This window comes from Adiantum capillus-veneris, chromosome 26, assembly GCF_014529385.1.
Source record: "Adiantum capillus-veneris isolate H3 chromosome 26, ASM1452938v2, whole genome shotgun sequence".
In the NCBI taxonomy this organism is placed as follows: domain Eukaryota; kingdom Viridiplantae; phylum Streptophyta; class Polypodiopsida; order Polypodiales; family Pteridaceae; genus Adiantum; species Adiantum capillus-veneris.
In genome coordinates this window covers 62,601,071-62,628,919 of record NC_140956.1, presented here as the reverse complement: position 1 = coordinate 62,628,919, position 27,849 = coordinate 62,601,071, and the positions used below count along the sequence as shown (strand labels likewise).

At 43.7% G+C, this 27,849-nt stretch overlaps 1 protein-coding gene across 3 annotated transcripts in view; it reads left to right on the top strand.

Annotated features, from left to right (window-relative positions):
• The first annotated feature begins 1,958 nt into the window (after window positions 1–1,958).
• The window catches only part of LOC147423561 (DEAD/DEAH box RNA helicase family protein), a 61,538-nt gene continuing 35,647 nt past the window's right edge, over window positions 1,959–27,849 (top strand). For all 3 annotated transcript variants that reach the window (XR_015186577.1, XM_086501394.1, XM_086501393.1), the window contains exons 1-14: window positions 1,959–2,172; window positions 2,413–2,483; window positions 2,573–4,375; window positions 4,460–4,579; window positions 5,411–5,464; window positions 5,586–5,698; window positions 5,789–5,998; window positions 6,066–6,144; window positions 15,968–16,021; window positions 16,096–16,170; window positions 16,468–16,521; window positions 16,655–16,699; window positions 16,936–17,030; window positions 17,127–17,262. Coding sequence is in view for 2 of the 3 variants with exons in the window: in XM_086501394.1 (XP_086357520.1) it covers window positions 2,037–2,172; window positions 2,413–2,483; window positions 2,573–4,375; window positions 4,460–4,579; window positions 5,411–5,464; window positions 5,586–5,698; window positions 5,789–5,998; window positions 6,066–6,144; window positions 15,968–16,021; window positions 16,096–16,170; window positions 16,468–16,521; window positions 16,655–16,699; window positions 16,936–17,030; window positions 17,127–17,262 (3,045 nt within the window). In the remaining variant the exon portion in view is untranslated. The remainder of the gene's footprint in view (window positions 2,173–2,412; window positions 2,484–2,572; window positions 4,376–4,459; window positions 4,580–5,410; window positions 5,465–5,585; window positions 5,699–5,788; window positions 5,999–6,065; window positions 6,145–15,967; window positions 16,022–16,095; window positions 16,171–16,467; window positions 16,522–16,654; window positions 16,700–16,935; window positions 17,031–17,126; window positions 17,263–27,849) is intronic.

Below are 27,849 nucleotides of genomic sequence, written 5' to 3'. Positions count from 1 at the left end.
CCCTGCCATGCTAAAGGTGCCATGGCTGCTTTGCTCTATTATGTCGTACTGCATCAAAGGTGGCTACGTTTTTTGGTTTCCCAAGGAGAAACAACACTTGGCTTACTCAGTGCTTGGGGTGATAAGGATTCTGCAGGCTACACACCATGAGTGATCGTGATCTACCTTCTTCTATTTAAAGAGGTGAGGGTGCATTCTGCCTCTCACTTAGCCTTGTGTGTGTTCTACTTGCATAAAAAGTTTGAACTGTGTGTGTGCGTGTGTGTTCACTTTCTGCTGCACTAATCATGGAGCTTGCAACACAACCGACACATGTTGGCTACTGTTTACTGAGCTTGGTATTTCTCTTCTTGTTTACATATTTAGCTTATGGGTTGGTGTACCCTGTCGCTTAGCCTGGTAAGGCTCACTGTGTGGGTTGGCTTTGCTTGACTGTACGTGGCATTACTAGTTGTATGGTATAATACTTATATGATGTTTGGATTTCGCTACTCGGTTTTGAGTAACTCTGCGAAAACAGTTTATTGGTTTTTTAATAAAAAGTTAAACCTTAGAAATTGAGGTATGTTATATTTGTTGATTGACTGGCATAATAAAACACTACTCTGTTGATGTATTAGACGATGGGATGATCTGCTGCGTATGCATACTGTTCATTAAATTTTTTTATAGATGGGGGGCATGCCCCGATTGCTTACTGTCGCTGAACTGTTACTAGCTGTTGCCTCTAAACATGATACAGGTCGTGCAGCATTTAACTGGCTCTCCTAGAAGGGTGTACCATTTCTGGATGGTTTGGTAGCAACTCTGGTGCTTAATGTTGCTTGTTAGAAAATCTATACGCTGTTTTGATGGGTTGTTACATTACACTTTTTTGGCATTACTAGTTCGGATACTATTGAAAAAGAAAAAAAAGCCCCACAGGGCAACTGTTTTTTTTTGCTTCAAAGGTTTAAACCTTCGTTCTGGCTAAATACCACGTTTATATTAGGAGTTTGGCCACTTGGTGGGATAAACAACAAGGCACAAGATTTTGTTTTGAAACTAAAAGGAAATGTAGTTAGTGTATTCTTTCCATTTGGCATACAAAAGTAGGGTGGTTGGATTTCTTGAACCCTAATGAACATATAATATTCAAAGTCTGTCCTAATAAACAAAAACAAGTTTGATATTCTTAAAAATATTAATGGAATTTTATGTTACTTTATGGCTTCATATAGCAAATGGAAGTGGAGCTTGACTAATCTGGCAAAGAAAAAAACTCAAAAGACTAATAAGCTTTTAATAAGGATGAGACACTTGGATCAGAAGGGGTAGTGGCCTTCTAATCAGAATAATATGTATGCTATTATGATAAAAAATTGAGAAATATAAACTTTGGGTTAAATAAAACATAAAATCTAGAACATATGAGTACTTTGGAATGTGCTTCTAATTAAAAAAGTTGTAAGATGGACATGGATAACAATTGGTATAATCCAGTGATACTTATAAAACACATCCAAAGCTAACGTATCTGTTGTTTTGTTGGACGGATGCAAATAAGGACTCTATCTTATCTTGAAAATTTCCTTGGCTGAGAACGAAAAATGTTAAGTACAAAACAACTCACTCTTAAAATTATCTTTGTACAATGCTTTTAAAAATGAAATCTCATTATGTAAAAACAGCTACACACACATGTTTAAAAAATAATATCGTGGTGTGTGACCGGACGGCTTTGGTGTGAACCTATGTCATGTGTGGTGTGTGACCGAGTCAGCCTTAATGTGAACCTAGATTCACACCAAGGCTGGATCAGTGCACACCACAATAGTGATGTGTGACCAGGTCGGCCGTAGTGTGAATCTAGGTTCACACCAAGGTTGGATCGGCCGCACACCACAATATCAGATTGAATTACTGATACCACATGCGGTGGAGCGGGAACAGTCAAATTAGGAAACCCCCCCCCCTCCCCCCCGAAAACCCAAATTTTCGCGGTCATTTTTGAGTTCTCTCTCAAAGCTGTGCGCGGGAGAAAGCGTAAGCTGGCGATGGCCTCCGCTACTGCTGCGCCCTCGGCATCTCTCAAGCGAATTAGGCAGGAGCTGAAGGAGTGGGAGCACACCTTCCGTCGACTGCATGGCCGATCCCCTTCCAAAGACGACATCAAGGCCTCGCCTTCCATTCGTTAGTCTCTCTCTCTCTCTCTCTCTCTCTCTCTCTCTCTCTCAGCACATCATACGCGCGCGCGCACACGCACTCGAGTTTCCATGCTTGTGCCTTTCAGTTGTTTGCAACTCCGTTCTTGCGTGTGTGCAATGTGATTTTGGTTCTTGCGTCATTTCATGTCGTTGACACTTAACTCGACCAATTCATTGTACTGCACATCCAAATACTGTGCTCTGCTTCTTCTGGGTTTTTCGTCAGGTGCTCTTTATAGACAATATGCTCTTCTCAAAGTCAAGGTTGAAGGGTTTCCTTCAATATCAGTGAAGAATGTAAGCCTCATATAGTGCCTAATTTAAGTAGCCATGCAGCATGTAATTTCAAGATTTGACATGGATTTTTTTGGCAATGGTGTGGCCAGAGCTTGGATGTAAACAACAAGCATTTTCTCAATGGTCAAAACAATTTGGTTTCGGTCCGCCCCACAAGTCCTGCCACAGAGTCCTCAGATGGTTCTCATGTATCTGCCACTCCTCCAAGGAAGAAATCCTTCACCAATATAAAGGTTGAAATCTTATCTATGAAAACAGAGACAACTCCTTACAATATCCGACAATCGACCTCAGATGCATGCAGGCCCATCCTAGGTGACATTAGAAATAAATTAACAGCACCAAAAATCTGCTATGCAGATGCAGCCTTGTCAGATGCTCGTAAGCAGTCCACAGACAACTCTTCAGCTTTCAACAGACCAAACAGGGCTGATGAGAAAAGTAAACCAAATGAGAAGCCTTTAGTGGAAACATCAGCGCTTGGTTTTACTATCAGAATGCAGCGATATGGAGAGCCAGACAAAGAGAATCTTAAGGTCGAGTACCTACCTGCTGGGTTTTGTCTCAATCGTGTTAATCCATTCCATGCAACAAAATCTCTTTCATTCAGGGCTTCTGCAAGAACATCAAGTCTTTTTCATGCAGATACAACTGATGCTATCAACATGACAATCAGTGCTGGGGCCAAGCCATTGGACAACGGCCTGGAAAACAAGACATGTTCTCCTTTGGATTCGGAGGGTAACAACCGTACATCAAGCAAGGAACATGATAATGATGTGTACACAGTTAAGTCAGAGACGGAAAGAGATGCTACACTAATGAATCTTCAAAATTGTACCACTCCCCAATCAAAGAGATCGATCGCAGGTAGAAATCTACATTCAAATGGTGGCAAGTGTGAGCAAGTTTTTTCTTTGAATGAAGCAAGTTCAGAGGCTTTTGATTGTGTCGACAAAGCAGAGGGAAAGAGTGATGTGTCTGAAAATCTATTGCTAGGGGGTGCCATCTCTCAAGCATATCTTGCAAGTATGACTGTAACAGCTCTAAGAGGTTTTCTTTCTCTGAATGGACTGCCAGTTGGTGGCAAAAAAGCTACTTTGATTGCCCGTGTGCTCCACGAGGCTAAAAAATCTGCTGACATGAAACTACCCTCTAGCTTTGCACACAAAATCATGGAGGGACAGAAACGAAAGAAAGGTGAAGAGGCAGGCACTGCTTATGACTTTCATTCTGGCTCATGCACTGCTGTGCCTGGTATGGATACATTGCAGACCCAGCAAAGTAAGAAGTCTAGAAAGTCAGTAATGTCCAAAGGTGTTAGTTCAAAGATTACAGGATGTAAATTTAGCAAAAGTACAGTTGGTTTCATCAATTGGCATTCAGTTCCCAAAACTCTAAAGAGAATAGGTGCAAGAGAGAATTTTGTTAAACTCAACTTGGGAAGGAATGGGGGCCGGTCTAACAGGTTCATAAATGCAGTTCCAAGGAGGAAACTTGGTGCTGGAAAGTATAGGTTCAAAAGATATGGTAAGAGGAAGGCCAAGAAGTCTCCTGGTTCATATGAAGAGGATGCAGCTGATTGTGCTGAAGACAATTTCGATTTTGAAATCAATAAGGAGCTTTTGGGGCAAGAATCTGAGGTGCTGTTGCACGATCGTGAAAGTAATAAAGAAGCTATTCACTTTTGTGAGAATGCCAACTCTTTGACTTTGGCAGCTGCAGAAGCACTTCAGACTCCAACTGTACAAAATCTTCAGTCTGTTCTTCAATTGCTGGTTGGTTATAAATCTTTTAGACCAGGTCAGCTAGAAACCATACAGAGTATCATGGCTGGAAAGTCCACAATGCTGGTTCTCCCAACAGGTGCTGGGAAGTCCTTGACTTATCAGGTTTTATTCTACTATAGTCACCAATAACAAGCTTGCAGGGCCAACTACTCTAGTTTCTAATAGTTTGTTGATGTTTGCCTGCAGCTCCCATCGTTTCTTCTTCCCGGTGTCACATTGGTTGTAAGCCCCTTGGTATCTGTAATGGTAGATCAAGCTCAGCACCTTCCCCCTTCTCTCCCTGGAGCCGTGTTGAGCTCTATGCAGGTACCTTACATGGTTTTAGTGCTTATAAACTTTAATTGGTCCACATTATTTGGGACTTTGAGATTTATGCTTGTAAGTTTGGTATCTTTAGTTTTTTTTTGATTGTTTGTATAGTCTCTTGAATGAACTGTGTCTCAAAGATGTACCAATGGGATAAGCGGGTTTTTTAGCAAATTCTCTGCGTGTGGAACTCTCATGATTGTAAAAGATTTTTTTTTTTTTTTTGTATTTCAAAAATTAGTATTCTGCATCCAATGCTGAGAAATTTGTTACATGGGCATAAGAGGTTTTATCACTGATTCACGCCTTACATGAGATCTGGGGTGGTGGTAAAAACACCTTGCTCACATATGCAACTTCAAATAGGTACCTGAAAATTCCCTTGTTTGTTTGATTAACTTTTCAATTAAATTCTCGTTAATTTTTTTGGATTGCATTTTAGTTAGATACAAATAATTTCATCAAGTAGCTAATCTTACTGTTTGGAAAAGACTGAATTAACTAGATGCTTGAAGGTGCAAACATATAGACTACTAGAACAAAGCGGAACCACACACTTTTGGTTAACAATTTGCTGTTTTAGTTGAAGTGTATTTTGGCTTTCCAACAACCACAAGCCTTTTGACCTTCCACTCAAAGAGTTTAGGGTTTGCACCCTTCAATAGCAATATCCAATATCACTTCCTCAGCTTTTGAAGGTTTTTCATGTTCCGCAAATTGTGAGCACCTACTTCTGAATATTTTTGATCTTTTGTCATCAGGATATTTGGAAAGGACATTTAATTGTTTATATGCACCAATTACAAGCTGATTTCTCTATTTGTTTGATAGACTCCAAAGGAGTACTGCTCTATTCTGGACAGGCTGCAGTCGGGTAGATTGAAGGTTTGCATCATAAAGTCCATTGGTCTTTTCTCAACTATGGATCCTTGCTGTTAAAGGACTTTTTGACTAGCTGTAACCTATAAGGTATCTTGGAGAATAACTCTTTAATACTTTTATCCAGGTTCTCTTCATTTCACCAGAGCGATTGCTATGCGAAAAATTTGTTTGTGGATTGCAAGACCTTCCGTGTATTTCTCTGGCAGTGGTGGATGAAGCACATTGCCTTTCAGAGTGGTACTCATCGTCCATTATAACCTGAATTTTAGTCGCAACTTCAAGGCTTGGCCTTTGCTCAATTGTATATTTGTGGATTGTTTGTGTCAGGTCACACAATTTCAGACCAGCGTATCATAGACTTGGTGTTATACTGAGACAAAGGCTGAATATAAAGTGTGTGCTTGCATTGACTGCCACTGCAACAAGGAGAACATTGGACTCCATATTGCAGACATTGTCCATTGCTCCTGCTAACTTGATGCAACTTTCTATTTTAAGAAACAATCTTATCTATATGGCATCGTCGAGCAATAACAGGTATTTTTTGAATCTAGGTTTTCAATGCCAGTTTCTTGTAAATCCTTATCAACACATAGATTCACAGATGCAAGGATCTGATCTCCTTATTGTTGTCATCCCCTTACAAGGACGCCAACAGCATTATTATTTACTGCAACTTTCAGGTGCTCTCAGCAGACTTTGAACTAAGTGAAATATGCACTCCTTTTACATGATTCTGCTATGTGTGTCATTTACGTCTTTTTGATTCTTATACGAATTTTGGAGTGTAAAGTCTTGTCTTGCCCAAAGAGACCAATATGGCCTCTGAGACTAAGTTATTACATACAAGGAAAATGTATCTTACTTAAGGGCAATAAAAAAACTAGCCTAAAGCTAAAAGGCCAAGAAAAATTTATATCCAAAACTACATCCGTAGTCCAAAATAAACATGATGTCATTGAAAATCTCTCTCTCAGGTTATCTCTCTCGTGGAAAGATGTATCTCTTGCATCTGCATGATCAAGATGCCTTGGTGTATTCCCCCTGTGGCACTCAATAATAGCTCTGGTCTTTTTATGATGCGAGTGTCTAGGCCTCTTGCTGAGTGGGCGTCAACATCTCACTTGGCTGAGTGTCACTGCTTTATCAAAGTATGACACCTCTAGATGATGAACCCTCTTGATGTTGTGTCCCCGTTGACACTGAGGAAGCTCGTGTGATGTCTACAGCCATATTCATGCTCAGAAGCGTGGTGATGATAACGTCAATAATAAGCTATGCTTGGATGGGCTTGGCATGTGAGGTCCCCTCTTCTTTAGAACGGCCGTCCAAAGTCTCTAGAGTTCCAAGTGAAAGGACCCTAAACATCTTTGGTCCTCAAACTGCATGATGGGCTGCAGTGGCCACATCTTCAAATGTAATACTCCTCCATCTCTGGCTCTCTCACAGAGCTTACATATCTGATCCTCTGCCTCTACACCCTCCCTACCTACCTATCTCTACCGTAAGTTGTTGGGATGAGCTACGGATATTGCAAAGAGTTGTGTGTAATCCATGTGATAGCTTGGTATTCATGTAAAAGGGTCAAATGATGAAGCCATTTGTGCCGAGCTGAATATTCAAGAAAGTGACTTTGGCAATGGGTCATCCTTGTGCCATGAGGGAAAGGGGGTTTAGGTCATCTCTATATCCCATCCTAACATGTCTGCACTAATTAGTGTAGTCAGCCCTGACCGGAGAGCTTGATTTCAAGGAATTAAAAGGTAGTAAGCCCGCCATGACAATAGGTGCGGGAGCAAATTGTGCTCTAATGGTGTCATGTGGTATTGAAGGTTTGTTGCGTGCCATCTATGCTATCACATGTCACAAGCTAGTGACGCAACATGCCCAGTTGGAAAGCCTAGAGGACAAGAAGAATTGAGCCCAAAAAGTGCAGCCAAGGGGCCTAAATAGAAGGGTTTAGGGTTTTTAATATAAACCTAACCCTACCCAACTTGAAGAGCACAGGTCGAGGGGCCTAAACCTTAAAACTCAAAATTGTAAAGGTTGGGGGATTGATTTCCAGATTTTGTGTTGACATGCTGACGTGGCAAGTTGTATGGATTTTCGCGTTTTACGGTTGTTGACTTTTGGCAGTTTTGCGCGAGGCTTTCGAGAGAAAAAATGCCAAGGCTTGTTGAGAACGCTCGGTTGAACTGCTTGAGAAAACGTTGGGAGGGCATGTGCACCTGATTGCCTGTGCTCTCCTTCTGTCTTTTGTCTGTCTCTAGCGCCAAGGCCTTCCTTATATACTTGCCAATTCCTGGGTCGAGCAGGCATAATGATGGCTCCACAATTTGCTTAAAATGCATAAAGTCACTTATTAATCAAATAAGTGTCAATAAGAGGTGATTCCCATGCACGGTTATAAATTGGATCCATGCGGTGGAACATGCTCATGCTTGGTATTGGATCATGATGCTAATGCTATGGGGGTTGTACACTCAGAGGGTATGTAGCTATAAGTGCCTGGACATGCACGGCTTGCTACAGGCTCACAAGGGTGCCAAAACACTTCCTAGGCTACCTAAACCTAGAAGTAGGAACAACTTGTCCACATGCACATAGGGTTAGATGTGCACGTGACATCCCCCCCTTTTCAAGGTGAGGTACTGGTACCGAGTTGTATGGCGTCCGTAGAGTCTGCCAACAACTCTTGGGATCCTTCAAAGTGCTCCTCGTCGGCCACTCTGCTACGTGGGTCAAGCGATACTTGGAACTTCATGAAAGTCTACAATGCTTGCTTCTTTGGGCCCCGTCGATAGCGACACAGAATGATCCGTTGCAGCTCCAATGCTCCAACTTCGTCTATGGTCGTGGGTCCACCTTCGTCAAGAATCTCTGATGAAGAAAATTCCTGAAACCACTTCATACACAAAACCATAAACATATCTATTCCATGTAGAGTGATCGAAAAAATAATATTCTCCCTGAATGATTGTGCATGCAATGCAGATGAACAAAGTGAGTCAAACCGTTCACCAAACACACACAAAAAGTGAGATCAAAACTTGACTATCAACTGTGTCAAATCACAACGGAAATGCCAATGCTTGATGGACAATCGTGCTCATGCTCTTTCTATGGCTTTATCATGTCAAGGAATGAACATGCAAAAGCGATCGACAAAACCAACAATCGTGAGACATTGTGAATTTCTTGAATGCAAAATCTATATCTTTTCTAGAGTGATCTGCATTTATCAGTGCTCATCCGCAAGTGAATCATGTGCATCGTGCAATACGGCATGCTTGTGAAAAGAATACACATAAACCGTCACGAACGAGAAACTCAAACAATGCGTACTGACTAATGATGCGAAGACAAAATACTTCTTGAATGGGTTCTTTGGACCTTGACTCGAGAGTCAAGATCGGTCGTGCGTGATTGATCGTATCATGCAAAAAATGGGTGTCGTGCTTCGGAGAAGATACGACAACAAGATAATTTTTTTCATGCAATGACTCGTGCCTTTCTAGGCCATGGGACTTGTATTGAGAGAAACAATCATATTACGTGTCTTAACCTCTTTCGAATCATGAGAGTGAGACTAATGGCAAAGATGGAATGTTCGTGTCACAGCGAAGGACCACGGGAGGTGCTCCTTCAATTGTGAGAGAGAGAGAGAGTGTTTTCTTTCCAATCTATGCGTGGATTATAGCCTTTAAACCACTTGATGTCAAAACCTACGACGAAAACCGACATTTTGAACTAACTTGTAACATCAAGACATTCACGTGTGACAGAAGAATGCATGCCAGGAGCAAAACCAGAGATCACAATGGGATCTATGGGAAGAGCTTCTAAACGTGCGCTCTTTACGAGAGAGTCACTAATCACATCATGCATACTACCCGAATCAAACAAGATCACAATGCGTGTAGTAGATAGTTACCCGGAACGAGAACGGGAGGGCGCGAACGGGACGGAGGAGGGGGGCCGAAACGGTAGACCAAAGATACTATATATTATATGTATTATGGGCTCATATTCTAGTGAAAAACTATAAGCTAAGCTTTTGAATTCGACCATCCTAATTAGAGCCATATCTAGACATGTTCTATGATGACGTAGCTTGAGACAAGGATGGAGTTTGACTCTCTCTCTCTCTCTCTCTGTGTGTGAAATGAAATGAAATGTTATATTAACGTCTTCAAAAGGCCAAAGTGACCTATGAGACCAGAAAGTTACGATGTGGTGGATCTGATACAAAGTCAGAGTAACAAAATAAATAAACTAAGTAACAACATAGCAAACAAAAATACTATGGAATCCTAAGCTACTCGATGTGAACTAAGCAAAGTACGTAGCTGGTTGGAATAGCTAAATAGCTAAATCTAGGAGATCCAACATCGGTCGTTGGTGGATTTGAGAGAGAGAGAGAGAGAGAGAGAGAGAGAGAGAGAAGAAGAAGAAGAAGAAGAAGAAGAAGAAGAATAGAGTTTTAACGTCGTAGGAAACTATCCCAAGAGACTTAAAGATCTAGCCGACGAGGAGTTGAACTCAAGACCTGTTATTCAAGAGGGAAATTGAGCTTGAGACACGAGAGGGAGGGATAGGGCTTGAGATAGAGAGGTAGAAGCCACATTTGTTCTTTGAGGGTGTTGTGCTTTCCGCCAAAAAAGAACAGGTAGAAGCTAGAGCTTCATGTCCAAGCTTAAAGCTTTAGCAAGGAGAGTAGCTTAGTAGAGATGTTGAGAGCTTGAGGAGGAGGTGAGACGAGTCTACAAACAGCCCCAAATCAGCCCTCCCAATAGACCTAAACTTGTCTCCAAATAGCCCCAAATCTGTCCCCAAATAGCCCTAAACATGTCCCCAAATGGCTAGTTAAAAAAACGTTGACTTTTTTGGTTGACCGTTTCGGGTGCTGTTCTGCCCCGTTTCCCCTCCGTTCCGGTTCACCATTCCAATTATAGTTTGTTTCGGAACGGCATTTCGTTCCCGACTCTGTTTTTGGAGCCAAATCCGTTCGGAATTTCGTTTCAGAACGTTTAGGGTCTGTTTCGGCCGCTCCTTGCTACTATGGTGTACTATTCACATGACCATAACACCGCATGAGAGACTCATCTACATGATAATGAGAAACTTCAAACACATTAGTGTTCTCATTGAGTGCATTCACAGATGATGTGGATTTTGTGGGTTCTTTAGGGTCCTCCTTAGGACAATCTCGTTTCATGTGACCTTCAGTGTGACTTAAAACATCTTTTGTCTCGTGCATATTTGGCTCGTTCTTCTAGAGTTGATCAACCTCCTATGATTCCTTGAGCAAATTTTTCATCACGCGTCAACTTAGGGGTGTTTTGAGTTTTAGTCAATCCTTTATCATCAATGATCATTGTGAGACTTCTGTGCTCTAGGTGTAGAAGAAGATTGAGAAGAGGAATTGCAGTCATGCTCACCAATCATCTTATCGTGCTTACCATTCGCTTGGTCTTGCAAAGTGCTCGACTTGTTCTCCTTCGGCTTGCCTTTGTTGTGCTTCATTTCTTATGCTAAGGCGATGCTGACGGTGTCATTATAGTCCTTAGGGTTGAAAACTTGCACATCGAACTTGATGTACTCGTCTAACCCAAAGAGGAAAACCTCCTTTCGCAGAGAAGGTTTTCTTCTTCGGGTTGGAAAGTTGCACATCGAACTTGATGTACTCGTGTAACCCAAAGAGGAAAGCCTCCTTTCCTCATCGGATTGATGCAATCGAACACAAGATAGAAGGGGTTAGGTTATTTAATAAAAGCTAGGTTAGGTTAAATAACCTAACCCCTAACCCCTAGCCGATGAAGAACATATTTAATAAAAGAGGCCGAAATAGAAGGGGTAAGGTAATAAAAGCCTAACCCTACCCAACGTGAAGAGCATCGACTGAGGGCCTGTGAGGATTCTAGATGCTAATCCTTAATTAAGTACTTAAACTCATGATTAAGACTTAAGAAACTGAACTGAACTTAGAAACAAGACTTAGAAGACTCTGTGTTTGATTGATTGAAATGTGTGATACAAGGGCTCCTTCTATAGGAGACGTAGAGACATAAATGAAAAGACACGTCTCTTGGTGAAGAGACATGACTTTAGACGTTAAGACACATCCTTTCGGCGAAGAGCTACAGCCATTGGACGAAGAGTCGCACCTATAGAGCGAAGGGGTGTGACCAATCGTCGAAGGAGTGTGGTTTTTGGAGAAGAGGTACGTCTCTTATGCTAAGCGGTGTGACCATCCAAGCGCAGGGGTCCTCCTTGGCATGGCACTTCTCGTATCTGCAACTAGGAGTAGATGTATTGCTGTTAACATAGTCACAATCGTGACAGGGCCTAAACCCTACAATTGAAAAGCGTAAAGGCTGGGGGTTGGTTTCCAAATTTTGTGTTGACATGTTGATATGGTAGGTTGTACGGATTTCCGTTTTTTACAATCGTTGACTTTTGGTAGTTTTGCGCATGGTTTTTGAGAGTAGATGCTTTTGGGATCAGAAGCTTTTAGAAATGATGCTTTTAGGGCTTTGCTTTTTAGCATCTCTTGTATGTTTATAAGTGCCTAGAGAGTCTTTCGGACCAGTGCATCTTGGCTTGGAACTCCGTTGTGCTGTGTGTGTGTGTGTGTGTGTGTGTGCTGGTATGCACAGATGACATCATGGTTTCAGACACATGGCTTCACCATGGACAGACTGCCTCCTTTTTAGTACTCTCTACAGGCACCCTTGATGTCTCTGACACGGGTGGAGATTACTAGACTCATTTGTCAGGATCTGATCCAGCTGGACACAAGGAGGACATGGATAGAGTCGGTACAAAAGTTGGGCACGAAGATGGCTTTCTATAGAGAGCATCTTCTCCACCTCACAGGTGATGGGTTTGTGATTCGACCTAGCTATATGGACACACATCTTTCTCATGGTTTGCGTTGTGCCATTGGCAAGATACGCACATCCTCACATCAGCTCGAGATTGAGACTGGTAGATTCAGACGGATACCAGCAGATAGCAGGATATGCCGCTTATGTCATCTAGAGCTAGAGAGTTACATTACATGTCATTGCACAGTGTACTATGAGATACGAGGCCGTTTTCATTGTGTATTGAGAGAGGGTTTTGGGCTTCTATCTAGGGTCATGAGTTATGAGGATCAAAGATGTCTTGGACTGTATCTACTTGAGTTACACAGGCATAGAGACACTTTACTGAGGAGAGCTAAAGAGAGACAGTCTCATAGATAGATTACAGATTTCTTTACACTAGATGTTGGACTCCCAGAGGAGCAGCCGCCATTGCAGAGCTTTGCCCGCTCTCATACTACCACTACTTGCATTCTCATAGGCCGAGCATTGGAGCTAGGGAGATCTAGACGACCGTGATTGAGGAGAGGAGCTACACAGTATCGACGGAGACTACAGCAGAGGATTCGAGCATCAGATTCACTATGTTGTAACAACTTGATCTCATAGGTCATTTTGGCCTTTTGAAGACATTAATATATCATTTCATTTCTCTCTCTCTCTCTCTCGTGAAGTTCTGTTATTTGCAATTTTGTTCGTGTGTTGCTATTGATTTTTGGGAGTGTCCAAGCTTGTAACAACACGATGACCTATGGCTGCTTTATTTGAGTCTACAATGAGCAGCTAAACGTGGTGCTTATACCGGTGTTGCATACATTGATGCAAATGTGACGAAGGTGTTGATAGCCGCCTTTTTGTTCAGGACTCCTGAATATGTGCTTGATGGCACGGCCTCATGGCTAGAATTTATGGCATATACGCGTGTCAATCTAGCTCAGTCATTGATCTCATAGTGAAGTGTGTGGAGGCTGCAGAGAAAGTGATCCTCTCTACCTGGCCTCATGCTAGTGTGAATGTAGCATGGCTATGCCATGCCTCGATGCATGAAAAATTGACCTTTGCTTTTCCCAAAGTTCACTGTGAGATCTCTCTGTGTGTAAAATTTATCTAGGGCATACGACATAATATAAATCGATGTACTCGATATAATTTGACCTCCTCTACCTGACCTTTTGCTAGTGTGAATGTAGCATGGCTCCTGTCTTGCCTCAAGTTATGAATTCTCATGACCTTGGTTTTCCCAAGGTTTATTGTGAGGCCTCAATGTGTGCAGAAAAACATCAAGGAAATGCAGGTTTGCTTTGATGCTCTTAGAAATTTAGGAACCAGTATGATGTCATCAACATATAGAATAATATGAATAGAGCACGTGCCTCCATCTCCGCTATAAACTTAGCCAACTCGTTGATGTGTAGCTCAAACAATTCGGAAGAGGTTTGGGCATCCTTGCTTCACACCAATTGTGCTATCAATGGTCTCGGACATACCTCTTGGGCATTTGACTCTCCCAAATACTTGCTCATACAAAGCATATATGCCCCATGTCATGTGTGATGGAATACCGAGTGATTGTAGGTGTTGGAATACTCTCTCTCATTGCATTGTGACAAAGGATTTGCCAAAATCACTAACCAAAAATTAGGCTCTCTTTCTTACCCTTGCGTGCTCAATCAAACATCTTAGAGTGAAGACATGATCCATGATAGAGAAAGCTCTCCTGAAGCCTGCCTATCTTGGGGCTCATAATCCCTCTTGCTGTGCATAAGAACTCAGCTTTGCCTCACATACTGCTCCATAAAGCTTGGCCAAAACATAATAGTCCGTTTGTTGCTCAGGTCTAGCAATTCCTTTGCTTTGTGTGTTGGCGCAATGGGGTGTCATTGTCCACTTAGCTCGTAGACTTGCTAATGCCTTGTTAAACAGATGTACAAGGAAAGAAGCTGATGAGTCAATACCATATATGAGGAGCTCACATGGTAGACTTGTGATCAGATGTTCGTCCATGCTGGAGGCTGCAGATAGCTCCTTTTACCATGGATGAGGGAAAGAAGCTAGTAGTGCAGTGTCGGAGGTCTTATGACTGTGGTATAGGTGGCTTTTGTGGAGGTTAAGTTCTTTGCATTGGTGTGCCAAATCTGTGGGTCCTCACTAGGTGTGAGTTTTCAAGGCTCTCTAAAGCTCCTTCATGAAATAGGGCTATCCCCAAGAAGAAACAAAATAGCTTTTTCTCTGTGCATTTACATATGCCTGCTTTTACGGCGGATGGGCTTCCTCATCTCTCTCCATGACTCTTGCATTGCAATAATTGTCGGGCTGCCTGCATGTGGAGGAGGTGTATAGTGCTCTACTGGGTATCATACCATCCGTTCTAGAGCGTGGTTGCGAATCTACTGGGTATCACACCATCGGTTCAAGGCCATACCAGCCCAGATTCACCCTGGAAGGAAAGTGCAAGGTATAGACTCATGGTAGTCACCCACAAGACTAAAACCATCGATGATCAGGTCCATAGCAAAAGGCCATCATGTACTCTATTATCATGGATGTCGCTAGACTAGGCGTAGATGGTGATATAGGGTATTTGTGTGGTAAGGACCGGTATTATTCGTGAGCCTAGGAGGGAGATTGAGAAATGTCTGATCTGCTCCAAGAGGATGCCGGGGGGAGGGGAAGGAGGGCGATTGTGAAAGATGTGATTAAGCCCATGGCCTCCAATGACTGCATAACATAGTCTACCACTATGCTTCCTTTCCTAGCACGCCCTCCATGTGGGAAGCATGTCAATCCTCTCGATCCTATCTTTAGTGCCATTTCGTGATACATAACAAGACGGTAGCATGCCCCTAACTCCAAGTAGTGGTCTCCATAATGTGCATTGTCCTGCCTTGAATCCTTGGACGTGCATGCAGCCCTCACATCGTCTGCCTCCACTTTATTCTGATAATGTGCATATATCTCACACTGTTCGCTTTGTGTATGGGCATTGAAGTCTCTCGTGAGGAATGCCTTGCCTAGGGTGGAATAATGCATGATCTCCTCAGATAGGCATGCATATGGTGATGGCCCTATATGCTCCCCTCTCTAGTCCCCTCCTCTGTGCTAGAATATGAGGATCCTGATGATGAGAAGTAGCATAGGGTGATACATATTACTCGTCTGGGAAAGCTGGAAGCTGATGACGTGAATTTGGCCTTTGTATTGAGTCCTCAGCTATGACTCTAAGTTGTCTGTGTAGCTGTCCTCTCTGAACTCTGATGTGTCTATTGATAAGATGTCTCTCCTTCATCATACGCTCCAGTTGTCCAGGCTGTGCCCAGAATGAACCATTGCAGTTCCGGACTGCAATGTATATCTCCGTGGTTGGGCTAGCCTGTGTCCCACAGGTGCGTACTGCTAATCTCTGGACTGGCCATCAACGATCAATACCATATCTGTAAAGAGCCTTCCTCCCTCTCTCTTGCCTGTAATACCCTAACTCTACCAATGTTTTCTGTGGTGCATATGCTTTAAATTCCATAGATGTATGTTTTAGTACAGTGGGGGCTATGGATAATGGGGCTGATATTTGCATCATTTCGTATGCACTACTTACCCCTTGTATTGTTTGAGCTTTTGACAAAGAACTGAGTGTTTGCAGCTTGAAGCAGATAATGTGAGCTTGGTTCTAAGGGACAATGGTATAGATGCAAAGGTACACAATGTTTATGAATACTGCTACTGTATGTTTATTTTCTGCTGCATTTTGATATGTCACTGGCTGGGCAGAGCTACCATGGTGGAATGAATCCCACTGATCGGAAGCGCATACAATCGCTCTTTTGCACCAACAAATTACGAGTAGTAAGTGTCTTGACAGTTAAGTTGCAAATGGTTGAGTAGGGAAGGAGTATGGGACAATAATGAATTCGTTGTGCATATGTCCTTTTGTTACTTTGAAGATGGTATTGTTGTGGGCTCTCACTCACCTTATGCATTCTTCACAAGCAGAGAGGCAGTTAATTTTGCTTGCATCAGGATTAGCTCTTTGAGTAATTGCTTCCGCATTTCCATACATGAATGCCAATGAACCTACCTAAGCTTTGGACAGAAAATGGCGGTTTCTTGAAATCAACTGTTTTATTGTCTTCTTTATATTAGATAGTTGCAACGGTTGCATTTGGACTGGGGCTTGACAAAAGCGATGTGTCTGCAGTAAGTTATCACATACCATTAGTACATCCTGCTTAGTTAAGGCCCAGGTTTTAATGTAACCTTACTGTATTCACTTTTTAGCTAGCACCCATTCAGGCTTGGTGTTTGATCGGCAACTTTTCATCATGATCAGGTTATTCACTATGGGCTGCCCAACAGTGTGGAACACTATGTGCAGGTGATTTTCTGATAGTCATTCTTGCATGCATCTCTCCAAACAGTTTTTCCGAAGTTGCACGAGTGGCTTTGGATACAGATTCGTCACTTCGTGGTTTGTGCATGATTGCCAAATGTGCCTAAATCTCGGTGTTCTTTTTTACATATTGATATGTTGATTAATACTCTGATCTAGATACTTCACGTGATAAGGGAATCTTATGGGCCAAGTGTAATGCACATTTAATTTGTCTACAGGAAACGGGTCGTGCTGGCAGAAATGGCGATCTCGCTCATTGTCATTTACTTCTCGACAATGTGAACTATTTGAAACTTCGAAGTTTGGCATTCAGGTTCTAAATAATTGATTGTTGAACTGTGTCTGGCTTCTATTTTATCGGCAATCTTATCGTCTCTATACAAGTGATCTAAATTGTTTCTTGCTGCAGCGACAATGTCGACATTTCCGCAATCCAAGGTTTACTTTCCGTGATCTTTTGTGATACTTCAAACAAGGGCTCATCGTGTCCGATACATTGCATCTCTATTGAATCTGCAACAAAAGACCTTGACTTGAAGGAAGAGGTACTTAGCCTATTTGATCAACCCATTTGAATTCTTAAATCTCAACATAGCTGCAGTTTTGGTTGGAATCATTAGGTTAATAACTCTTTTCTAAGAATCATTAGGTCAATGACTCTTTTCTATTACCCGAAAATGACTTGCCAATGGTTAAAGCATCTATCCATGGCCTTCGAAGCTGAGAGAACTAAGAGTATTATCATTTATGGGGGGTTGTAGCAGGCTACAGTGTCACTTTCATAGGACACACAGTTAGTACAATTGGTCTGGTCTGGTTCACACTAGACGGACTCTCTGGGCTGGGCAGTGACACGTGGCAGAATACGGACGGTGGTCCACTCAGTTTGGGGATAGACTTAGATGGCCACATTTATGAGCCGTTGGTGGCTCTTTATGGTTGTACATATGAGGAGTAGCTTTTGGGTTATGATTATCATCTTCTAGATATATGGTCCAGCGGGGTCGTCTAGAGGAGCGAGTCTATACACAGCACGTCTTCACCATCCCTGCACATCTGAGCCTCGACACCCCCATTGTACCTATGAGTCCTGGGCTGGAGCTGAATGTGCTGCCACGCCAGAGTTTGTATCGGTCCTTTGAGATAGTCGAGTAATATGTTCTGGTCAGCTGTTGTGTCTCTGTGAGTTCAATTGTTATCTATTGTTCCTTTTTTTGCTATTTTTCCCCCTCTATTTTCCCTTAAAAATAGTGTTTTTTTGTTGCTATAATTAGTTAAACTAATTATCTATAGTTAAGATAATTATCATGGGTTTCTTAAGATGATTTTTACCTTTGATGTTTTCAGTCTGTTTTGAGTGAGATTGTCACACACATTGCACCGAGGAACACCCACTGTAGAGAGCACGACACACGTCACACTATCCGTGCTACAAGTGTTGTCATTTTGACGATCACGGTGGGACCTCAACTGAAGTCTCACTCTCTGTTGAGGTACAAATCGTGAAGCTAGTTGGTTTTTACCTAGCTTCGCCTACTTTGCCTTGCACTGTGTAGCAGGGTATAGCCTGTTGGTCCTCTCTCGCCTTGGTCCAACCAGCTCTTGTCCTGGTCTATACCTTCCTCGTCCCTGGTCTAGTCCTTCCTCGTCCCTGGCCTAGTCTCTCCTCGTCCCTGGTCCAACCCTCCTCGTCCTTGGTCCAACTTGGGGTCTAGTCACTTGCCTGGTCTTGTAGAGTCTAGACCTGTCTTCAGCCAGTTAAAGCAGTTAAAGGTCTTCTTGCCCAAAGCTTGGTTGGATCTGTGATGTGGTCGCTGCATGACACATACAAGGCGGTCTTTAAAGCGTCAAAGCGTACTACTGAGTCTTCTGAAGTACTACAATAGAAGACGACCCTTGGTACTGAGTAGAAGTCCATCAACCTCATCACCCATACCTCTACATACGGCATCACCCATTCCTCCATCCGGTTCCACATCTTCCAGGTCATCTTCCCCAGTAAAGCTCTCTTCTATTTTGTTACAGTAGGCTATTGAGCAGCAGGCTCTTGAGCAAGAGGCCATGGAGGCGTTGGCCAGTGTTTTGGCCAAGGTAAACATCAAGTTTCCTACCTTCAAGGGACTCTCTTCAGAAGATGCAGACGACCATGCAAGGAGGTTTGTATCTCTCTGTAGGGGTCGTGGTCTTAATAGAGAAGATGCTTATTTGGTACTCTTTCCATCTACCTTGGATGGCTTAGCAGACAAATGGTACAGTCAGTTTGCAGAGAACCATTTTGCAACTTGGGCAGCTTTAAGACAACAGTTCTGTGCAGCATTCAGGCCAGGTGACTACCAGGAAAAGGTTTTGGATGAGTTGGCCAACATGGTGCTCCAGCCAGAGGAGACTTTTGCAGAACTTATGACTAAAACCAAGTCTTTGGTTGCCAAGCTTCCCCAGCAACATGGTGAATTTATGGTTAAGAAGTGGGTGGAGAAGACTCTTCCCAAACTTTCTCAACAAAAACTCCGAGAGTCTCCGACCTGACGCCACTCTGGAGAAGTTCGTCGTAGCTGCTACTAGGATAGAGGGGGCTAGAAAGTTGTTCACCAACTCCCCTCACATAGAGACCCCCTCTATGTTTTCGGAAAGTCTTGTTGATCCATTGACTTCTTTACGTAGGGAACTTGAAGCCCTAAAACTACAACGCGCTCTTCAAGAGGGGAACTTGAAGCCCTAAAACTACAACGCGCTCTTCAAGAGGAGAAATCAATCTCTCTTAGACAGGAGAAACCACCACCTCCTGAGGCTTTGCAGCTTGTGTCGCTCTCTAGGACATCCTCCACAGGACTGTCCCCTTTGGGCTTATTGTCGCTTTTGCGAAAATTCTGGGCATGAAGACAAGGATTGCTACTATATCAAGGGATTGCGGCAAATACAACAAAGTCTAGGTCCTTCTCTCCAACAAGGGATAGCACCTGCATCCAACATGGTTGCACCCTATGGCCATCAAAACCCGATGCTACCTCTGCTGACAACACCTCCTATGCAAGGTATGCACAACAACTTTGCATCCCCCAGCTTTTATTATGCTAGTACTCCTTCATTTCCCCAAAGCTTCTACACGTTAACATTCGGCCCCATGCAACAAGGACCGAGACTACCTCGCTCTCTAATAGGCCAATTTTGTGCTACAGGTGTGGGGAGTATGGACATTATCAGAGCAAATGTGCGTTGCCAAAAGGGTCCCCTCCTTGCCGACTTTGCCTTGAAGCTAAGGATCACTATAGTAAGGACTGCCCAAAACAACGTGCATCCACATCTGCAAGCACAAGCCAGAACCAACGGGAGTTTACATTCCCAAAAGTTAACCTCATCACAGTAAGCACCATTCCACACGCCTTGCCTTCCACTCTTGTAGTTGCCTCTCGAGATGGGTCGAAGCAGGTGGAAGAGTCGGCTGGTGTGCTCACACGGGCACAAAGAGCTGCTCTTGGTCTCATCCTCCTTGGTTGTCCAATTTTTTCGTCTCGAGTCACACAATTGAGTCAAACTCCCTAAGTAGCTGACAAACCAGCAGGTAGTGCCAAGAGCCAACCTACCTATCTTCTATCAGATATTGATGGTGCTTTCATGGAAGCATTAGAGGACTTGCAGAAGCTTAAGATACCAGAGTAAGATTTGATCAAAAGAGAGAAGCCTACAATAGAGTCTATCTTGAAAATCACCTTTCAGCGAAAGTGTCACTGTACGACATGCTTCGACTTGATGCAAATTTTCGAAGTGACACCCTTTCCATCATCCAGTCTCTGTATCCTGGTGCAGGGCCTAGTGGCGGGCACTTACCTGTGCAGCCCTTGGAGTCCTACATGATCTTTTATCCAGTTGCTTCCCTCATTGACTACAAAAGTCCTCGTCTCATTGTCTATTCTTGGGCATCAATTCTCAGGCGTCATAGTGGATGGTAGATTTGGCATCAATCTGACGCCAAAATTTACTATGTTGGCCTTAGGTCTGTAACCTACCCGCCCTGCTCCATTCACTGTTACATTGGCGGACCAGAGGACAGTCTACCCTGTGGGCATAGTAGAGAAGGTGCCTCTGAAGGTACAAGACTTCACATTTAGCTTGGATTTTGTGGTGGTCGGTCTTCCTCAGGTGGAGGGAGTTGCTTATTGGTAGACCGTGGTTGCGGCATACTAAGGCACTCATGATTGGGGAAACGACGCCATGTGGATACATACTCTTGGCTCCCCCATGCAACCAATCCGACTCAAGGGAGGTATGGATCCAGTGGTTTATCACAGCTCATTGTCAGTACAGTCCAACCTCGACCCCGAGCAGCCCATCCCACTTGACGGGTCTGATAAAGACTTGCTGCAATGGTTGGAAGCTACCACATCGATGCCATGCTATGTGGTCTCTATTCAAGCCTCACTTGCGCCTGTAACACTCTCTCTCCCAGCTCCTCATGCGGACACCAATGTCCCAAGCCCTACAACAAAAAGTGTCAATTGAAGAAGTAAGTGTGTTGCCCATGATTCAAGTGTTCCTCTGATAGAAGCCGTCGGCCTTAGTGAACCTATAACACATCACCGAAGGGGGAAGAAATCTCCTCTGCATGAGTTCGCCAATGATCCCCCCCTTCCTCTAACATCTCCCAGGTCGGACGCCTCGCCTCCTCAAAAGCACTCTGTTATGTTTGTGTTTGAAGATTTACCCTTCGAGGAGCTTCCGGTAGGATGGTTACAAGAAGAGTATGTAGAGTTTCCAATCGATCAAACACCACCCCATGATGTCTTGAAGCTCCAAGAGGCAGCTCACTTCTCAACTTCCGAAGCACTCTCCACAGTTACACCTCTTGACCCGGTCAAAAAAGTCAACCTGGGCGACCCTGACAACCCTCAGCACGTCCTCTTAGCAGTTTGGTTATGGGAGCATCCCGCATTACTTGATTAGGTAGTTTCTTTTATACACTCTTTTAATTATGTTTTTGCTTGGTCCTACAAGGATTTGGAAGGGATCCCACTAGAATTGGGTGCCCACACTATCCCTTTGGTTGAAGGGGCTAAGCCTGTCAGAGGCTGAGCTTACAAGCTCAACACACGAAGTATGCAGAGGCTGTCAAGTCAGAGCTCGAAAAATTGCAAGAGGCAGGGATCATTGTACTTGTGGAGCACTCTGAGTGGTTATCACCCATGGTGATAGCGTCTAAGAAGCAGTCCAATAAAATCCGTGTGTGCGTAGATTACCGCGCTCTGAACAAGGTAACTATCCCAGATGGTTTTTCCACACCTTTCATTGAGCGTGTACTAGAAGATGTAGCAGGGCATGTATTGTACAGTTTCATGGATGGGTTCAATGGATACAACCAGTTTGGGCATCCATCCAGGTGATCAGCTTAAAACGGCCTTTGTGACTCCTTGGGGTATTTTACACTAGAATGTCGTTTGGGTTGAAAAACGCTCCACCTTCCTTCAATCGAGCAGTATATCTCATATTCTGTCCTTTACTTACGGATCATCTTCGCATCTTCATGGACGATTTTTCGACCTTCTCGAGTGCTCAACGTTCTACCCTAGTGGAAAATCTAGAGGAGCATCTCGCTCAGCTCTCTGTTGTCTTCCTTATGTGCAGAGAGGCACGCCTAAAGCTCAATCCTAACAAATGTCACATTTTGGTCAGTGAGGGCACACTTCTAGGCCATGTGGTGTTTGCCAAAGGTTTAGCACTTGACCCAGAGAAGATCGTGGCTATCTTGAAGTTATCACCTCCGATCAACCCGAAGGTGTTCAGAGCTTTATGGGCCACACATACTATCATCGCAGGTTTATATGAATGTATGCACAGGTGGCTCAACCATTGACCCGACTCATTAGTGCTATTGTACCCTTCCAATGGTCAAAACCTAAGGCTGAAGCATTTGCATACCTCAAAAAACGCCTCACTGAAGCACCTATTCTAGTGGCTCCAGATTGGTCTCTCCCTTTTCATGTGCATACTGATGCCAGTCAATTGGCTGTGGGTGCTGTGCTGACTTAGCTTAGTAAGGAGTATAACCTAGATCGCCCTATTCACTATGCAAGTCGCTCTGCTCACCAAAGCAAAGCGCAACTACAACACCACCGAAAGGGAAGGTTTTTGGCTATGGTATATTCTTTACAAAAGTTTCGTCATTACTTGTTAGGGGTTCACTTCACTATCATCACATATCATTATGCGCTACGCTATCTTTTGAATAAACCCCAAGTTGCAGGAAGAGTATGGAGGTGGCTAATGATATTCTAGGAATTCGATTTCGAAGTAGTTCTTAGTCCAGGCAAGCGGCACATCATGGCCGACCATCTATCTCGCATACATACAGGTGAGCCCGATACTGGGGTTGATGATGACTTTCCGGATAGTCATCTCTTTAAGGTCGATACGGCTCCGGAATGGTATGGAGATGTGTTACATCTGCTCTCTACTGGCCTATATCCTGAGAATGCTTCTCCTTTGCAAAAAAGAAGACTCTTGCTGAGGTCTAGACCCTTCTCTTTGATTGGCAGACAACTCTATAAATCTGGGCCAGATGGTGTGTTGTGCAGGTGCGTCTCCCCTCATGAAGTAGACCACATTCTGGAGGATGCACACAATGGTCCTACATGTGGCTACTACCCTGGTCATATCACGATGCAAAAAATCTTAGAGACCGGCTTATGGTGGCCCTATATATTTAGAGATGCTATTGCTCATGTCAAGATTTGTGATGTCTGTCAGCGATGTGCGCCCAAGCCTAGCAAGCAATCCAATCGCCCTTTGCAGGTGTCTATGGCGTGGCTGCCCTATGAGCGATGGGGCTTGGACTTTGTTGGTCCAGTTACTCCACCTACTCAACCCGGCAATCGTAAGTATCTCCTGGTAGCGACGGATTATGCAACAAAGTGGGTCAAAGTGGTGGCTACCATCGATCGTACAACCGCCACTATCGCAAAATTTTTGTATGGAAATATTTTTTGCAGGTTTGGGTGCCCTCTGGAAATCATCAGTGATCGAGGTAGTCATTTCGTCAATGACCTGATCTCCACACTCCTCACGTACTACAAGATTTTTCATCGCAAATCTTGCTCTTACTATCGTAGAGCAAATGGGCAAGTTGAGAGCACTAACAAAGTGCTAATCGCGCTTTTCAGGAAAGCTTGTCACTTGCATCCAACTTCTTGGGCTCATGCTATCCTCGACACAGTTTGGGCTTATCGCACCTCCTTCAAGGGAACCACTAACTACACCCCATTCCAGCTAGCTCAACTTTCCTGCTCTGCCTCTACTGTCTCTCTGTCCTTGTATATTTGTTAAATGTACGAGGTCTTGTCGGATAGATCTTTGATTTTTTGATATTGTTCCTAGGACGTTAAAACCTGGTCTGCTGCATCTCCCTTTCCGTCTCTATCTTATGGTGCGCTCTCACACACACACATCTCTTTGCCTTTGTCTTTCTGGTGAGTTCTCTTTCGTAACACTCCTTCAAAATGCTTCACTCGCGATGCCTTCCTCCTGTCATTTAATTCTTGTGTTCCCTCTCTCTCGCAAATATATGCAAGTTTGCTCGAATTGTGCGAGTTTCCTCTAACCTTTCTGATCACCCACATCTTGTTAATGAGAAACCCAAATCCTAAAAAATGAGAAGTAGGCTAAAATTTTATTATGCAGTACAATCCAACTTTTATCTCTCTTTCTCTGTCCTTTTTCTTTCTCTCTCTCGCTCATTGTGTCCTTGCTCCCTAATGTGTCCAATCGCCTCTTATGACCTATCCACCTTGTCTGCTCACCCTTTCTAACCCTTGCCCCCACCCACCCAGCCCTCAGTCCCCCTACCTAGCCCTCGTCCCTACCCAGGTCTCGCCCCTCCCTCTACCCAGCCCTCGCCCCTCCTACCCACCCCTCCCTCGCCCCTATCCAGCTCTCGCCCCAGCCCTCGCCCCTACTCAGCTCTCGCTCCCCCTATCCACTCCACCACCCCCCCCCCCCCCCCCCACCTCGCCCCCTATCAAGTCCTCGTCCCCCAATCTCGCCCTCGCCCTAACCAACCCTCCCTCGCCTCCTATCTACCTCTCGGCCCTGATTTCCAGCACTATCTAACCCTCGCCGTTGTCCAACCCTCTACCCCGCCGTCGGCTGTCTACTCAGTGCCCCAACCCTCGACCATGTCGCCCGTCTGACTCCTCTCTCGCCCTATCCAAGCAAGCCTATGTACACTGTCTGCACCGTGTAGCAACAACAGGGTATTGGATTGGCTGCACCGGTAGCGATCAGCAGGGGTATTGGATTGGTTGTCTCACTTCTTCGATACTACGTCCTCGGCCTGCTCTCAGATTTTCAACCTACCACGTTTCTCAGCAACACAGATCAGGATATTGCTATTTGCAGATTTGCAATTGTGTATGAGATACACAGTGATGTGCTGATGAATGTATGATCTTGGGGATGTTTTCTATGTATGCTCTTGTGGACCTTACAGAATCTACTCTGCAATAAGTTTATTGCTATTGCTATAAGCTTTTGAAGACACTACTACGGTGTGTACAGTTAGTCGTCAATTAGTGGCTATGGCAGGAGGCAAAAAACTGTTGTCGAGGAAAAGACCTCAACAACCACAGAAGCAAGCTAATTATGAAATTGAAGCAAATTCAGAACCTAGCAGCCATGGGGTCACGAATATGACGTCAAGTGCCCCATCAGACAAAAGTTACAAGGCATCGACATCAAATGCAGATGCCAGCTCCGGCTCAGATAGTGGTAGCGGCTCAGACAGTGATAGCTCAAGTGTACAAGAAAAGGATCCAAAAGGAAAAAAGTAAATCATGAGTCACATGATCAATCAAGAAGTGCCTAGGCCTGAAAAAACTAAACACAAAACAAATTTTTCACTCATTTTTCACATGCAGCAGCCCAAGCCATCTCTTATAGATGTTCTCTCACAGGACAATTGGACAACTTGGGTGTCAAATCGCTAGCTGAAGCTGTCCTTCTTGAAGACATACCTGTCGGCATGATTCATGACATGTTGAAAAATTTTCCCAAAGTAAGAGAACACACTTTGAGAGTGGCATGTCTAGGGCATGCAATGGGGATGACCAGCTTTCCCTCCTTGCAGCCGACTACTAGGTCTTATTCAAAGCTCTCTAAAGCTGATTCAATACAGGCATGCAAGGCATGGTTCGAACCTGATCATCCGAATCTGCTGCATCGCAAAGCTCTGTTAGCAATGTTCATATATTATTTTCTGGTGAGAGATGCTCAAGGACCAAAGGGAAATGTGAAGTACCTACCACATTCCCACAATGTGATGGTCTTTACTACTTAATCAAGAACATACCATGTGGGTTCATGAGATCCTCTTTACATCGTTGCTCTGCCAGACTTATGAGCATGCTTTACAACAGACTTGAAAGCCCACTTCTACCAAAGGTATGTTAGTGGACAAAGCCTGTGAGGTCTCCACCCCGTCGTATCAAACGGCGGATCTGATGGTGAACCTAGTGGCCACTAGATCTATAGCGGAAGCAAACAAAGTGGTTGAGGGTTCAATTAGCGGACGATCTCTCATCACAAAGCGAGTCGAGTTCGAGCCTACTAGCAATGAGATCTAGCTCCACCTCGCAGGGGAAGCGTACTTAACCTATCTAGCGATCCTAAGACCCACCTTCCAAGAGGAGAGAAATCTCGAGTGTCTTTTTTTCCATGTTTCAGAGGCACGTACACTTGAGACTTCATCGCCCTAGGGGCAATGAGTATTACTAGTATCGATTTAACACTATGGGGACAGAGAGTTCCCAACCAATCAGGACCACCCTTCTCATAGGCATTGGCAACTTGAGCCAAGTCCCCACTTTCCATCCCCACTCTCACACTTCCTTGTGTATCCTAATTACTACCACAATGATTGTTCAACATAAACATTCCTTGATTAGATTCCGAATCACAATGTTCGTTAAGACAGTCCTTCAATCAATATTGTAAACGGCACCAAGACAGTATTCTAGTAAAAATTCTACTCAAACTTATTCATTAAAATTCCAATGTTTTGGAGGTACAACATTTCTCTTACAGCGAGAGTTTACTTCTCCCGTTGTCGCCTAGCTGTCCTTACAACTAGGTATGTCCACCGCATAGAAAGCACGACATGAACATTCCCACCGCTTAACCAGCAGACGTGGGTTCCCACCGCTTAATCAACAGTCGTGGGTATCCACCGCTTAACTAGCAGTCGTGGATATCCACCGCTTAATCAGCAGACGTGGATTCAGGAGCTCTTAACCAGGAACTCTGTCTCTTGTGATCAAGAGGGGGTTCAAGACTAGTTCAACATTGGAAATAGAATGAATAGGCCGAGCTAAATTTTCCCTAGCAGACATTCTTTTCTATTGCAAACAGTATATCCATCAATCATTTCTTTCCTACTTTAGACTTAATGTACGGTTGAATTCAAATGCCGAGGTTTCCGTCGGATTTCTCCAACATGTTTGGGGATATGTTTATTCCTAGCTACACGTATGCAATGTTAAATTAAACAACTTGAATGAAGATATGACCTACCTCTTCCATTTCTTCATCAATGGCCCGTGAGATGGCCGGTGTTTGTTCGTCCATGGGAGCCTTTTGCCTTTCCGTTCACATTGCTCGTTTCCGCCTCGCAGTCGTGGGCACCACCGAAGCGAGTTCTCTTAACCGGGGTCATTTTACTCACTATTTTAAATGATAAACTTGAAAAAGAGCTTAAGTCCGAGAGCATCATAACAAACCAATTGGCAGATTAGAATCATTAAAGAATCCTCCTTATCCAAGAGATTAGATTTTCCTTCGAGACCTAGCAATTTAAAGGGTAATTTTTTACTTGCCCTATGGGAACTGGCTCTAAAGTTAATCACTTGGCTTAGATGATTAAGAAATTCAGAATTTTACTAATTGATTTATAAGAGAGATGAAGTAAGCAAGCTCAATCACTTTCCTAGAGCAATTTGAAGATGCAGAATTATCGCAGGCATGTGATAGAAAATTCTCTTCTTAATGGCCTAATGACGGTTTAATTTTCAGCCTTAATCACATTTTAATGTGGGAGAAAATTGAGTCTAATTTAATTTATAATATTATTGAATGATAAAAGAATGAATTTC